Source organism: Sinocyclocheilus anshuiensis, unplaced genomic scaffold (genome assembly GCF_001515605.1).
Source record: "Sinocyclocheilus anshuiensis isolate Anshui unplaced genomic scaffold, SAMN03320099.WGS_v1.1 scaffold1647, whole genome shotgun sequence".
NCBI classification, from domain to species: domain Eukaryota; kingdom Metazoa; phylum Chordata; class Actinopteri; order Cypriniformes; family Cyprinidae; genus Sinocyclocheilus; species Sinocyclocheilus anshuiensis.
This window is the reverse complement of record NW_015549848.1, coordinates 413,346-428,161: the sequence shown is the minus strand read 5'-3', so window position 1 is coordinate 428,161 and position 14,816 is coordinate 413,346. Positions and strand designations below refer to the sequence as shown.

General features: G+C 39.4%; 2 protein-coding genes across 2 annotated transcripts; both read left to right on the top strand.

The window, feature by feature from the left end:
* The first annotated feature begins 829 nt into the window (after positions 1 to 829).
* LOC107660934 (protocadherin alpha-8) lies at positions 830 to 3,843 on the top strand. Its single transcript, XM_074186908.1, is given in 2 exon segments — positions 830 to 3,206; positions 3,836 to 3,843. Coding segments are annotated over 2 exon segments (2,385 nt in total).
* Positions 3,844 to 6,187: 2,344 nt separating this feature from the next.
* Positions 6,188 to 14,501, top strand: LOC107660933 (protocadherin alpha-8-like). Its single transcript, XM_016450373.1, has 2 exons — positions 6,188 to 6,437; positions 12,363 to 14,501. The coding sequence occupies exons 1-2, from the start codon at positions 6,204 to 6,206 to the stop codon at positions 14,499 to 14,501; spliced, it is 2,373 nt and encodes a 790-aa protein (XP_016305859.1). The 5' UTR covers positions 6,188 to 6,203.
* Positions 14,502 to 14,816: the final 315 nt, after the last annotated feature.

The following is a 14,816-nucleotide window of genomic DNA, read 5'->3' as shown; positions in this document are numbered from 1 at the left end:
CACACACTGTAAACACACAAATGTATAAAAATCTATGACCGCCTTTATATGATATGAGAACATGTGTGATTGATGTGTATATTTGATCTCTACTACTACAAAGTACGTCCGTAAAAAAAGAACTTGAGACGTGAATCACTTCGCTCTGCCCCCTGGTGTCTTTTGTCTGGTATGAGGTTTGTGGGAAAGCTCATACGTAAGCAGCTGTGGTGGGAGGGAGAGCAGAACAAAAGAGGCAGGTGGGGCCGAGTTTGTCACGTGATTTGTGTAACTGAACCACAAGGTGTCACTGCTCACCATGCAGTTAGACACCAGACCACTGCCTTCTTATAAGACCTGCCTTCTTACATCAGACCTCTATCCTTCTTCGTATTTCAAGAAAGGACATTTTTTAAAAAGGTATATATATTTTTTTTTTAATCTAATGAGATTCTCTTTTAGTGTAGTAGTGCATTTGGTGTTGTGATGCCTCAATTTTATAATTATAAACAGTATAATTGTAAATTGTATAATATTATTTATAATGATAATAATAATAATTATTATTATTATTCATTTTTGATCCACATTAACATCACTATAAGATGCACTGTGAAGGAAATTATGCAGTTCTACAAAATCGCTGTGAGTGGCGCTACAATACCAATCATCTCTGACAGTCGTGTTCAGCAGATTCACTTCGTGGGATGTCTTGTCAGACATCACTTTGGCTTTGAACAATGAACAACCAGGACGATTTTAGATCTGTCTATTAATTTGTAATTTGCAATAGCATAATTGAGTTGACCGCATTTGCTACAACTATTTTTTAGCGGTGTTCAGAGAAAGCATGGCGAGCGAAAATAAAATAATATGGATGAGCAAGATTTTTTATCTGATGTGTCTGCTGTTCAATTCCGGAAGAAATGCTGCCCAGATAAACTATCCTCTTCAAGAAGAATCAAAAACTGGAGTCACTGTGGGGAACATTGCAAAGGATTTAGGATTTGATCAGGCTTTACTGGAAAACAGGAATTTGCGTATCGTTGCGGGGACAAAGCAAGAGCTCTTTCGGGTAAATCATAAAGACAGCGCTTTGTTTGTGAACCAGAGGATAGACAGAGAAGAGCTGTGCGCTAAAACCAACCCATGTCTCATTCATCTGAAAGCAGTGATAGAAAATCCACTCGAAATGCACCAGATATCAGTTGACATTATCGATGTCAATGATAATCCACCGAGTTTTTTGGACGAAAACTATAAATTGGAAATACTTGAATCTGCAATGACAGGTGCACGATTTCAGTTAGAAACAGCGCACGACCCGGATGTAGGCGCAAACAACTTGCAATCATATAAACTGAGCCAAAATCTTTATTTTCGTTTAGAAACGGAAGACATGGGAGACGAAGGTAAGATACCTGTCCTTATTTTACAAACACCTCTTGACAGAGAGAAAAGCGCAAGGCATAATCTAATATTAACTGCGACAGACGGTGGCAAGCCACAGAAATCGGCTACTGTGAATATTACAATTACTGTGTCAGATGTTAATGATAATACTCCCGTCTGTGATAAACAAAAATACGCAGTGACTGTGAAAGAAAATGCCCCCGAAGGTACATTTCTGCTCCGCGTTAATGCTTCAGATTCAGATGAAGGACTAAACGGAGAAATTGAATACTCTTTACGGAACAAGTTCAGGAACGGAGCATCTGAGGTTTTTGATTTAGATAGTTTGACGGGGGAATTAAAGATAAAAGGTGGGCGAAATTTTGAGGAAAGGCAGGTTTATGAGCTAAAGATACTGGCTGCGGACAAGGGAGCCGTGTCTTTGTCTACACAGTGTAATGTGCTTGTAAATGTTGAGGACGTCAACGACAACCGGCCTGAGATTGACGTCACTTCAGTGTCCAGTCACATTCCCGAGGATGCGCCTCCTGGGACTGTAGTAGCTTTGATGGGAGTTACAGACCTGGATTCAGGTATGAACGGAAAGATAGTTTGCTCTCTGCCTAAGGATATACCCTTTGACCTCAAGCCGTCTCCTGATGGAAACTTTTATTCTTTAGTAACTAAAGAATACATCGACAAAGAATCGAAATCGTCTTATGATGTCACTATAACAGCCAAAGATTTAGGAACTCCGTCGTTAACATAAACAAGATCCATTCACGTCGATGTCACTGATGTTAACGACAACAGCCCCACATTTGCTCAAAGCCCATATGCATTCTACGTGGTTGAAAACAACAAACCAGGAATTGTTGTTTTCTCAGTAAGTGCAGCTGATATAGATGAAGGTGAAAACGCACGTGTATCGTATTCAATTGATCGAATTAATTCAGACCAAACAATGACATTTTTCCTGAGTATTAATGAGGCGAATGGTACCGTTTACTCGTTAAAGAGTTTTGATTTTGAGTCTTTAAAAACATTTCAATTCTTTGTTGTTGCCAAAGACTCTGGAACTCCGTCTCTGAGCAGTAACGTGACAGTGAACGTGTTTATTCTGGATCAGAACGACAACGTTCCAGTGATCTTATATCCAGTCAGCGCTAACGGTTCTGCTGAGGGTGTGGAAGAGATTCCCCGTAATGTGAACGCAGGTCATTTGGTGACTAAAGTCAGAGCCTATGACGCAGATATAGGATACAACGGCTGGTTATTATTTTCACTGCAGGAAGTTAGTGACCACAGTCTCTTTGGTTTGGACCGCTATACAGGACAGATAAGGACCCTTCGCTCATTCACAGAAACAGACGAGGCCCAGCATAAACTGCTCATACTGGTCAAAGACAATGGGAACGTTTCTCTCTCAGCGACAGCGACTGTGATTGTCAAAGTTGTGGAGCCCAAAGAGGCGTTTGCAGCTTCTGATGTGAAAAACACAGTAAAAGACGAGGAGGAAAACAACGTGACATTTTATTTGATGATCACTCTGGGCTCGGTTTCGGTGCTTTTTGTCATCAGCATCATCGTGTTGATTATAATGCAGTGCTCTAAATCAACAGACTATTCGTCCAAGTATTTACAGGACACAAATTACGACGGGACTCTGTGTCACAGCATCCAGTACAGATCTGGAGACAAACGGTACATGTTAGTTGGACCCAGAATGAGTATCGGCTCTACTATAGTCCCAGGCAGTAATGGAAATACTCTAGTGATCCCAGATCGCAGGAGGAGAGATTCTGGACAGGTAAGATGCAGCTTTAATAATAATAGTTATTTTTATAAGTTTGCACGTGTGTGTATGCCAGGGCCCTTCAACTCGGCTCCTGGAGGGCCGGTGTCCTGCAGAGTTAGTCCCAACCCTAATCAAACAGACCTCATCAAGGTAATCAAAGTATTCAGAACTATTTAAAAATGATGAACAGGTGTTAGATAAGGGTTGGAAGTAAACTATGCAGATCACTGGCCCTCCAGCACCGGAGTTGACTAGCCCTGGTGTGGGCTTTTCGAAGAGCTGTCCGTGGTGCTGAAATGAACGCGAAGTAAAAGTTAAATGCAGTCTTCTAATAAAAAGCGACCCATTCGGTCACTTCTAAAACCAGAAGGTATTACAATACGTGACACTGACTAAAGTGTGACTGAAAATTTTATTTTGATAATAATTTGTGGTTCATTTAACTGAATGTAAATATGAGCTTGGTAACAACTGGACCAGTTCCAGTTGAAAACATGATCATGCAAAAAAGGAAAAACAAATGTATTATTTAGCATCTGTTGTATGCTTCTGTTGTAAGAAAAAAAAACATATAGCATAAACCACTGACATAATTATTTAAAGCCACATCAGCAGAAAACATACATTCAGATGAGTACAAATATGTTTATCCATTGTTGTGAATAGCCAAATAGACGACTATTTCTGGCCAACAATGACTATAATGCAATTTAAGAGTTGCAGCAGATTGAAGTCAAACACAAATGTACCAAATAAAAATAGCGAGTTTAAAAAAAAGTGAAATTTAAATATTTGGTAACAAACAAATACTAAATATCTGATAAAGTTCTCTCAACCGACCAACCACTGTGACTTGAAGTAAAAAAGGTATCAAACACAACCATTTAAATGACAATTTAAAATTTTTTGCTTTAGTTCAATTTGGATTTTTACATATTTACAATTTGTTACATTTACATTATTTTCCTTCGGTCTACATTTTCATAACAAACGACTCTTAAAGGGGTCATATGATGCGATTTAAATTCTTCCTTTCTCTTTGGAGTGTTACAAGCTCTTGGTGCATAAAGAAGATCTGTAAAGTTGCAAAGACTAAAGTCTCAAATCCAAAGAGATATTCTTTATAAAAGTTAAGAGTCAACCACGCCTACCTAAAACGGCTAGTTCTAACACGCCCCCACATGTCTACGTCAAGATGTGGGAAGATTTGCATAACGCTGCCCAAATATTCACGTAAAGAAAGAAGGCGTAACTTTTATTCTTGCTGTAGTATTGTTGCCGCCTCTGCCATGTCGTGAAGGTGCTGTATGTTTCGTTGTGAACTACTTTGTTTGGCCTTCAAAAAGAGGAAGATATCCGCTTCTAGAGCTGATCCGTGCTGGTCGCTGAGGAAATACATCAAATTCGCGCTGTGGATCGCCGGATCGCCATGGATTTCACTGTGGACTAAACGGAGTCCAGCCCGGGGTCGTCACATGTGGTTGCTGCAAGCCCGCCGGCCGCCACTCACTCTAGCCCGCCGTGTGTGACACTGTGTGTTTCTTGTGAAAGCGAAACTACTTTTTTTGGCCTTCCAAAAGAGGACACGACTAGAAATCAGTGGTTAAGTTGTATTTACAACACTGTTCCAGAACAGTTCAACCCAAATATTCAGATGTGTGCAGCGCATTTTATGGAGGACTGTTTCCTGATCCTGGTAGAGTAGACTACAATGCCGGCTGTTCTGACTCACAGACTGTAAGTACATTTTCATATTTAAAGGATTTGCCACTGATGATTCAAACAGGAGTTTTGAGCAGTGTAGAGTAGCACTTGTTGTTTGTCTTTCTCCGATCACAAATGCAGACATGCTTTTATGTTTACGCGGCGCGATGCAACCCAACGTGTAAAAAGACAGTATAAGTCATTATAATCCGTAATTATGTCCCCACTGGATGCAACAAACGCCTCCTTTATAATGGGTTTTAATGTTTTGTCTCGACGCTCTGGACACGGCATCATCAAGGGGCGTAACATTTCCGTCACACGCTTGAGGTATACAAACCTCACTTTTCAGACAGATGAGCTTTGTAAAAATCAACGCGTTTCAGAAAGGCGGGGCATAGAGGAGAAACAATAATGTACAGTATATGGAAAATAATGTGTTTTTTTAACCTTAAACCACATAAACACATTTCATTACACCAAATACACAAAATAATGTTATTTTCAGCAACATCATATGACCCCTTTAGTCTACAAATGAGAAACATCACAAGCAATTTGTCACAGAGTAAGTAACATTCACCCCGCAAGCCATCCATCCATTTATTAATTCCTGTAGGAGGATGACGGGCAAAGTTACTGATTTCTGATCAGCCCAGTCACCCATCAGAGAAACCAGTGAATGTTTATTGGTTGACATAATAAATTATGCAGCTACACAAGGAACACAAGGGCTTATGGTACATGTAGTCTGACAGAAACAGAAAACTATACTCTCGATCACATGCAAAATAACTATATATATATCTATTTAATAAAAAAAAACACGACATGTATGTGCATATATAATTATTGTTTGCGTATTACAGCACACCTCTGCTATTGCCATTAAACTGCCATATATTCACACATCACGGTCTCACTGTCTTGCATTTGGCATTGAAATTATTGAAATTTATTTTGTGGCTAGTTGTAGGATGCTTTGCTTTAAAGCGAATCCAGTTTGATATATGCATTTGCAGATGGATGTTTCCTATTACTGAAACTCTTTATTATCGTCAATATTCGCAGTTAGACTCAAGGTGTCAGTATTATACAAGGAAACCTTTTGAAATGCAGTCCCTCCCCCTCGAGACGTCACACAGTTGTTCCTTTCCACCAAAAGCGGAATTCTGTGTTGTTGAAAGGCTACCTTGTTGTCTGCGTGGATTATGGTGAATTGTTTGAAAAAAAAAAACATTTGAACATTTTATGGCATCTCGGAGAATTCGCTCATGAAGAAATCACAAGGGGGACAATAATTTGTTTTCTGATAAGCGTTTGAATCATAATGGAACACGAAGGACAAAAGCGCAGGTGGGAGTGCCGGCGGATCGCTTTGTGTTTCTCTTTTATGCTGTGCTTCGGAGAGCATGTTTCAGCTCAGATAAGATACACTATTCCAGAGGAGGTAAAAGATGGAACCGTCGTTGGAAATGTTGCGAAGGATTTGGGCCTAGATGTCGGTGCTTTGGCGGACAGGCGGTTCCGTATTGTATCTGGGTCCAGTGACGATTTTTTTCAGGTAAATCAGAACGGCGTTTTGCACGTTCATAAGAAAATCGACCGAGAGGCGCTGTGTGATAGTTATAGCGCATGTGTCATAAATCTGAAGATTGTTGTAGAAAACCCTCTTGAAATACATTATATTACAGTGGAAGTGACCGATGTAAATGACAATTCGCCCAGTTTTAGTGAACACGAGAAACTATTGCAGATATCAGAATCGACTGCTCGAATGACGCGTTTTCAGCTTAAGGCCGCCCGTGACCCCGATGCAGGGGTAAATTCTGTTCGTATTTACAAATTAACTCAAAATGAACACTTTGATCTAGAAGTCAAAGATCAGGGAGAAGACAAACTGCCATTTTTAGTTTTACAAAAATCACTTGACCGCGAGATCAATGACGAATATAATTTAGTTTTAACGGCTGTAGACGGAGGGAATCCTCAAAGATCAGGGACACTAAATATTACAATTAACGTCCTGGACATAAATGACAATAGACCTGTTTTTAGCCAAGATATGTATTCTACAACTTTAAAGGAAAATATACAAATTGGAACACTAGTAATTCAGGTTCAAGCAAGTGATGCAGATCATGGTTCAAATGGAGAGGTCACCTACGTTTTTGGCAGCGATCAGAACCCAAAGGTTTATGAATTATTTAGTTTGGATAAGCTGACTGGTGACATTCGTGTGAAAGGCGATGTAGATTTTGAGGACAAATCTATTTACAAACTTGATGTTCAAGCATCTGATAGAGGCCAGCCCCCTATGACAACAGATTGCAGAGTTGTTGTAAAAATATTCGACACAAACGATAATAAACCAGAGATTGAAGTGACGTCACTGTCGAGAATGGTGCCTGAAGACTCCAAACCTGGTACTGTAATCTCACTCATTAGTGTTACTGACAGAGACGCTGGTGTTAATGGGAAAGTTGTGTGTTCTCTCTCAGAAAACGTTCCATTTGAATTAAAACAATCAGTTCAGGAAAACATGTACTCGTTAGTGACTAAAGGGAACCTGGACCGTGAAACTGTATCACATTATGACATTACAATAACAGCGAGCGACTTGGGTCAGCCTCCACTGTCCTCATATAAAACTCTGAGCGTGCAGGTGTCAGATGTTAATGATAACCCGCCTGAATTCAGCCTAAATCCAATTGAATTATATATGATTGAAAACAACGCTGCAGGCGCGCCCATTCTCACGCTGAGTGCTTTTGACAAAGACCTAAATGAAAACTCTATGATTTCATATCAGATTATTAAAGGAAATGGGACACAAAGTGACATGATATCTTTTCTAAATATTAATTCTGCGACAGGCGCAATTTATGCACTTAAAAGTTTTGATTTTGAGACTGTCAAAACCTTTCAATTTTACGCGCTCGCTACAGACTCTGGAACTCCGTCTCTGAGCAGTAACGTGACAGTGAACGTGTTTATTCTGGATCAGAACGACAACGTTCCAGTGATCTTATATCCAGTCAGCGCTAACGGTTCTGCTGAGGGTGTGGAAGAGATTCCCCGTAATGTGAACGCAGGTCATTTGGTGACTAAAGTCAGAGCCTATGACGCAGATATAGGATACAACGGCTGGTTATTATTTTCACTGCAGGAAGTTAGTGACCACAGTCTCTTTGGTTTGGACCGCTATACAGGACAGATAAGGACCCTTCGCTCATTCACAGAAACAGACGAGGCCCAGCATAAACTGCTCATACTGGTCAAAGACAATGGGAACGTTTCACTCTCAGCAACAGCGACTGTGATTGTCAAAGTTGTGGAGCCCAAAGAGGCTTTTGCAGCGTCTGATGTGAAAAACACAATAAAAGATGAGGAGGAAAACAACGTGACATTTTATTTGATCATCACTTTGGGCTCGGTTTCAGTGCTTTTTGTCATCAGCATCATCGTGTTAATTGTAATGCAGTGCTCTAAATCGACAGACTATTCGTCGAAGTATTTACAGGACACAAATTACGACGGGACTCTGTGTCACAGCATCCAGTACAGATCTGGAGACAAACGGTACATGTTAGTTGGACCCAGAATGAGTATCGGCTCTACTATAGTCCCTGGCAGTAATGGAAATACTCTAGTGATCCCAGATCGCAGGGGGAGAGATTCTGGAGAGGTAAGATTAACTGTTTTATTCTTTTTGCACTTGTTAATTAACATTTGTCATTTGCATATGACGCTTTTGACGTTCCCCTTCCTTACTCTTGTCATTTCATGCTTTTTTGGCATGGCTGTTTTCATTGTTTATAAAATATTGGGCTGATGTCAAGGTAGATTTGAGAGTCAAAAGCACTTATTGTGCCAGTTTGCTTGTGGAGCTCGCTTATTGCTCTTTTACCTTATATAAATACAAATAAGAGATTAGTTCCTTGATATTAGAGCAAAAGACGTTGTCAATTTTTTCCCCATATAATTTTAATAGATTTATGCGTTGTGTAATGGAATTATTACTTATTTGATATATCTGAGACTGTTATTGAAAATTCATATAAAATAAATTTTGTCTGATAAATATGCGCTGCTAAAAATAGCAGAATCTTTTCCAGGTTAAGACATTAAGCAAGAAAGAGAGGATCGTTATTAGGCCTATAGCATGAATTCTTTGATTTATAAATTAAGCGAAACCGACTATTTTGAACTTGAGCTTTGCGATTTTTTTATTCTTACCTTAGCCTTACTGTTATTATTTATTATTATTTTAATGTATTATTATACATTTATTATTTTTCTGCTTCCATTCCGGGAATATTCATTTGAGAGGTTCCGACTGTTTTCGGGATTAAGGAAGACAATACGTGTTTATTTGTTCTTTCAGTCAGAGCGGTTTTGCTTATGTGACATTCTCTTAACAAACCTCATGGTGTCATTGTTCTACAGGGAAAGCATCTATTCACCCTGCCCCCATATCTAGCTTGCAATAGACATTTTGTTCAACGCAAAGGGAGGATTATTTTTGTTTGAAGACGGCCAAAGACAGAACTGCGTAACGTTGGCTATTTGTAACCTTTTCGCGCGTCACCTTTGTTTGTTCGTTTAAGATGAATGTATATGTATAATCTGACCAGGTAGCGGCATTTACTTTTGGATTTCTCTGTCGTTCGCAATGGAAGCTGGAGGACAAGGGCGCAAAGGGGAGTATTGGAGGACGGTTCTCTGTATTCTTCTGTGCTTTGGGCAGCAGCTTTCAGCTCAGATAAGATACTCTGTTCCAGAGGAGGTAAAAGAGGGATCTATTGTAGGAAATATCGCCAAGGATTTGGGACTTGATGTCAATACTTTGATGGACAGACGGTTCCGTATTGTGTCTGGATCAGATGAAGCGCTTTTCATGGTAAATCAAAACAATGGCGTTTTATATGTTCAAAGAAAAATCGACAGAGAGGCGCTGTGTGATAGTATTGGAGCATGCTTGATTAACCTAAAAATAGTGGTGGAAAATCCACTTGAGCTTCATTATATTGTCGTTGAGATAACTGATGTAAATGACCACTCCCCTGCATTTACAGAAAAAGAAAAGCGATTAGAAATATCCGAAAACACCCTGCAAGGAACGCGTTTTCAGCTGCAAGTCGCGCGTGACCCTGATATTGGATCGAATTCTGTGCGCTTGTATAAATTGAGTCAAAACGAGCATTTTGATTTAGAAATAAGGGACAGGGCAGAAGATAAACTGCCTTTTCTGGTTTTACAAAAGCCCCTTGACCGTGAGCACAAAGCTGAACACAATTTAATATTAACAACAATAGATGGCGGCAATCCGCAAAGATCAGGAACATTAAACATAACCGTATTTGTTCTTGACGTAAATGACAACCGTCCTTTTTTTAGTCAGGATGTTTATTCTTCAACTCTGCACGAAAATGTGCAAATTGGAACTTTGGTAATAAAAGTTATGGCAAGTGATTCTGATTACGGTCCAAATGGTGAAGTTTCTTACACTTTTGGAGGGGACAACAACGAAAACATATTTCATATCTTTGGCCTGAATAGATTAACTGGGGAAATCCGTGTTATAGGAGAGGTAGACTTTGAAAAGAACAGTGTTTATAAGATGGACATACAGGCAATTGACAATGGACAGCCGCCTTTGAACACTGACTGTAGAGTAATTATAAAGATACTTGATTTAAATGATAATAAGCCGATCATTGATGTGACGTCACTATCGAACGTTGTGCCGGAAGACTCCAAACCTGGTACTGTAATCTCACTCATTAGTGTTACTGACAGAGACGCTGGTGTTAACGGGAAAGTTGTGTGTTCTCTCTCAGAAAACGTTCCATTTGAATTAAAACAATCAGTTCAGGAAAACATGTACTCGTTAGTGACTAAAGGGAACCTGGACCGTGAAACTGTATCACATTATGACATTACAATAACAGCGAGCGACTTGGGTCAGCCTCCACTGTCCTCATATAAAACTCTGAGCGTGCAGGTGTCAGATGTTAATGATAACCCGCCCGAATTCAGCCTAACTCCCATCGAGTTATATATGATTGAAAACAACGCTGCAGGCGCGCCCATTCTCACGCTGAGTGCTTTTGACAAAGACCTAAATGAAAACTCTATGATTTCATATCAGATTATTAAAGGGAGTGGGACACAAAACGACATGACATATTTTCTAAATATTAATTCTGAAACAGGCGTAATTAGTGCTCTCAAAAGTTTTGACTTTGAAAAAGTCAAAAAGTTTCACTTACACATACTCGCTACCATCGTGTTGATTATAATGCAGTGCTCTAAATCGACAGACTATTCCTCCAAGTACTTACAGGACACAAATTACGACGGAACTCTGTGTCACAGCATCTAGTACAGATCTGGAGACAAACGGTACATGTTAGTTGTACCCAGAATGAGTATCGGCTCTACTATTGTTCCTGGCAGTAATGGAAATACTCTAGTGATCCCAGATCGCAGGGGGAGAGGTTCTGGAGAGGTAAGGATAATTTTAATTTTACTTAGGTTTTCGTAAGGATTTTATTCGGTATTTATATTGGTATTTATATAATGTCAATTATTTATTGCAGTTTGCACAACTTTTCCCAAAATGGACTTTAAGATGCTGCTTACTCTTAGGTAGCCTACATTTTAATCTTTTATTTGAAAGAATAAACTGTATTTTATATTATTTTAAACAAGCCCTGCTGGTGTCCAAAATCACACTCTGAGTGTTGCATAGTTTTTGTGCATAGTTTATTATTATTATTATTATTAAATTTTATTTTTTTGTTGAGACAAGAGCTGTCTGTCGCTTCGTTTTTTTTGAAGCAACATGAAGTGTGCAAATATATGTATTTTTCCGATTAATAAAAATGATTTTTTTTTCAATTCCAACCATAAAACATATTTTAAGAAATGTTTAAGGTTCTGCAAATTGAAAGATACTGTAAACGCTAACGCTGGAGGTGACTCGAAAGGTCCAATGCTCCACTCGATGTCAGTGTTGCTCTAATTTTTGTTTTCAAGTTTTAAGTCCAGCCCAGGATAATGACGCGCAGACGTGTATTGTCTTCGTTATCCTGGATGGTACGATCCGAAAAGGCGTTTAAGTATGTGATCTGTTCTCTGTATGTTTTCAGTTAAATTGTATTGCATTATGCAGATAAATTGTACGTTATACTGTTGTTTGTAATCGCCGAGGATACATTTCTGGCAGTCTCACAGTAATCGTTCCATCATGGTAGCCGGAGGACAAAGGCACAAATGGGAGTGTTGGTGGATTGCTTTGTGTTTCTCTTTGCTTCTGTGTGTTGGACAGCAAGTTTCAGCGCAGATAAGATATTCTATTCCAGAAGAATTGAAAGAAGGATCCATTGTAGGACATATTGCTAAGGATCTTGGCCTCGATGTCAGCATTTTAGTAAACAGGAGGTTCCGTATCGTTTCTGGATCAAAGGACGCTCTTTTTGAGGTAAATCAAAACAATGGCGTCTTATATGTCCATAAGAAAATCGACAGAGAGGAGCTGTGTGATGGAAATGGCGCATGCTTGATTAATCTGAAAATGGTGGTCGAAGATCCTTTAGAGATACACTATGTTGGAGTGGAGGTAACTGATGTTAATGATAATTCACCCACATTTACAGAAGAGGAGCAGCATTTTGAAATTGCAGAACACACACCCACAGGGACGCGTTTCCAAATACAGGCAGCACGAGATTCTGATACGATTGTGAATAATGTTCGGTCGTATAAACTGAGTCATAATGAGCATTTCGAAGTTGAGACAAAGGATAGAGATGAGGAAAAAATACCGCTTTTAGTTTTAAAGAAAGCTCTTGATCGTGAAAACGCCGCAGAACATAAATTAATACTAACTGCAATCGATGGTGGAAATCCACCACGGTCAGGAAATCTTAACATAATTGTTACTGTTCTTGATGTTAATGATAACCGTCCCGTGTTTAGTCAAGACTCCTATTCTGTAGCAGTAAAAGAAAATGCTGCACTCGGAACTGTGTTGATAAAACTTAACGCAACTGATTTGGACGAGGGTTCAAATGGTGTTGTAGAATATGCCTTTGGAAGAAACCTGAAGCGCAAAGTTTACGAGCTCTTTAAACTGGATAGTGCCACAGGAGAAATTCATATTAAAGGTGAACTGGACTTTGAGGAAACGGAGGTGTACAAATTAGACGTACAGGCATCTGATAAAGGCCAGCCTCCGTGGATCGTTGAATCTGTCGTTACTATTAAGATAATAGACATAAATGACAACGCCCCTGAAATAGACGTAACTTCTCTTTCCAGTGTTGTTTCTGAGGATTCTAAACCTGGCACTGTAATTTCATTAATTAGCATCAGTGACAAAGACTCTGGTATAAATGGGAAGATAGTACCAAGTGTTTCTGATAATGTTCCTTTTGAGCTGAAACCATCAGTTCAAGAGAATATTTATTCCCTTGTAACGAAGGGAAAATTAGATCGAGAACTCGTGTCCCATTATGACATACCAATAATAGTCACTGATTTAGGACAGCCTCCTTTATCATCCTTTAAGTCTCTGAGCGTTCAGGTATCAGATGTTAACGATAACCGTCCTGAATTTTCTAAAGATCGGCTTGAATTATATTTAGTAGAAAATAACGCACCTGGTGCCCCCATAATGTCTGTGAGCGCATTTGATAAAGATTTAAATGAAAATGCAATGATTACTTACTATATGATTAGAGGGGACGCTGCACAAAATGATATAGCGACTTTCTTGAACATTAATTCTGAAACGGGAGTTATTTACGCCTTAAACCGCTTTGACTTTGAAGTAATTAGAAAGTTTCAGTTCCAAGTTCTTGCAAAGGATTCAGGATCTCCACCACTTAGCAGTAACGTGACAGTGAACGTGTTCATTTTGGATCAGAACGACAACGTTCCAGTGATCTTATATCCAGTCAGCGCTAACGGTTCTGCTGAGGGTGTGGAAGAGATTCCCCGTAATGTGAACGCAGGTCATTTGGTGACTAAAGTCAGAGCCTATGACGCAGATATAGGATACAACGGCTGGTTATTATTTTCACTGCAGGAAGTTAGTGACCACAGTCTCTTTGGTTTGGACCGCTATACAGGACAGATAAGGACCCTTCGCTCATTCACAGAAACAGACGAGGCCCAGCATAAACTGCTCATACTGGTCAAAGACAATGGGAACATTTCACTCTCAGCAACAGCGACTGTGATTGTCAAAGTTGTGGAGCCCAAAGAGGCTTTTGCAGCTTCTGATGTGAAAAACGCAGTAAAAGATGAGGAGGAAAGCAATGTGACATTTTATTTGATCATCACTTTGGGCTCGGTTTCAGTGCTTTTTGTCATCAGCATCATCGTGTTGATTGTAATGCAGTGCTCTAAATCGACAGACTATTCGTCCAAGTATTTACAGGATACAAATTACGACGGGACTATGTGTCACAGCATCCAGTACAGATCTGGAGACAAACGGTACATGTTAGTTCGACCCAGAATGAGTATCGGCTCTACTATAGTCCCTGGCAGTAATGGAAATACTCTAGTGATCCCAGATCGCAGGAGGAGAGATTCTGGAGAGGTAAGAAAATGATTTATGCATCTGTGTATTTGTTGTAGGAAACAATCTTAAGGCAGAAGCTGTCTGCTCTCTGTGGTACTGAACCTGCTCAGGCTGTTTTTTCTAATGGAACACTATTAGTGTCTGTCTTTCTTAGATTCAGATTTTATTTATTATTTAGACTTAGGATTTACATTACCAAAGCACAGGAATATAATAAACATAGCCAAAGAAGGAGGAAAGGGAAAAAAGGAAGTACTAATAAAATAAGTAGGAATAGAGCAGTTCGTTATTCTGTTTTCCTTTTATGCATTTTGCACAATAGTTGTATTGTTGTTCTTTTGTCAA

What these genes read in the sequence shown, in the direction of transcription:
- LOC107660933 (XM_016450373.1), top strand. Translation starts at nt 6,204, where the DNA reads ATGGAACACGAAGGACAAAAGCGCAGGTGGGAGTGCCGGCGGATCGCT. An exon ending in CCAGTGACGATTTTTTTCAG is followed by an intron (nt 6,438 to 12,362) that starts GTAAATCAGAAC and finishes GCTCTTTTTGAG; the next exon opens with GTAAATCAAAACAATGGCGT.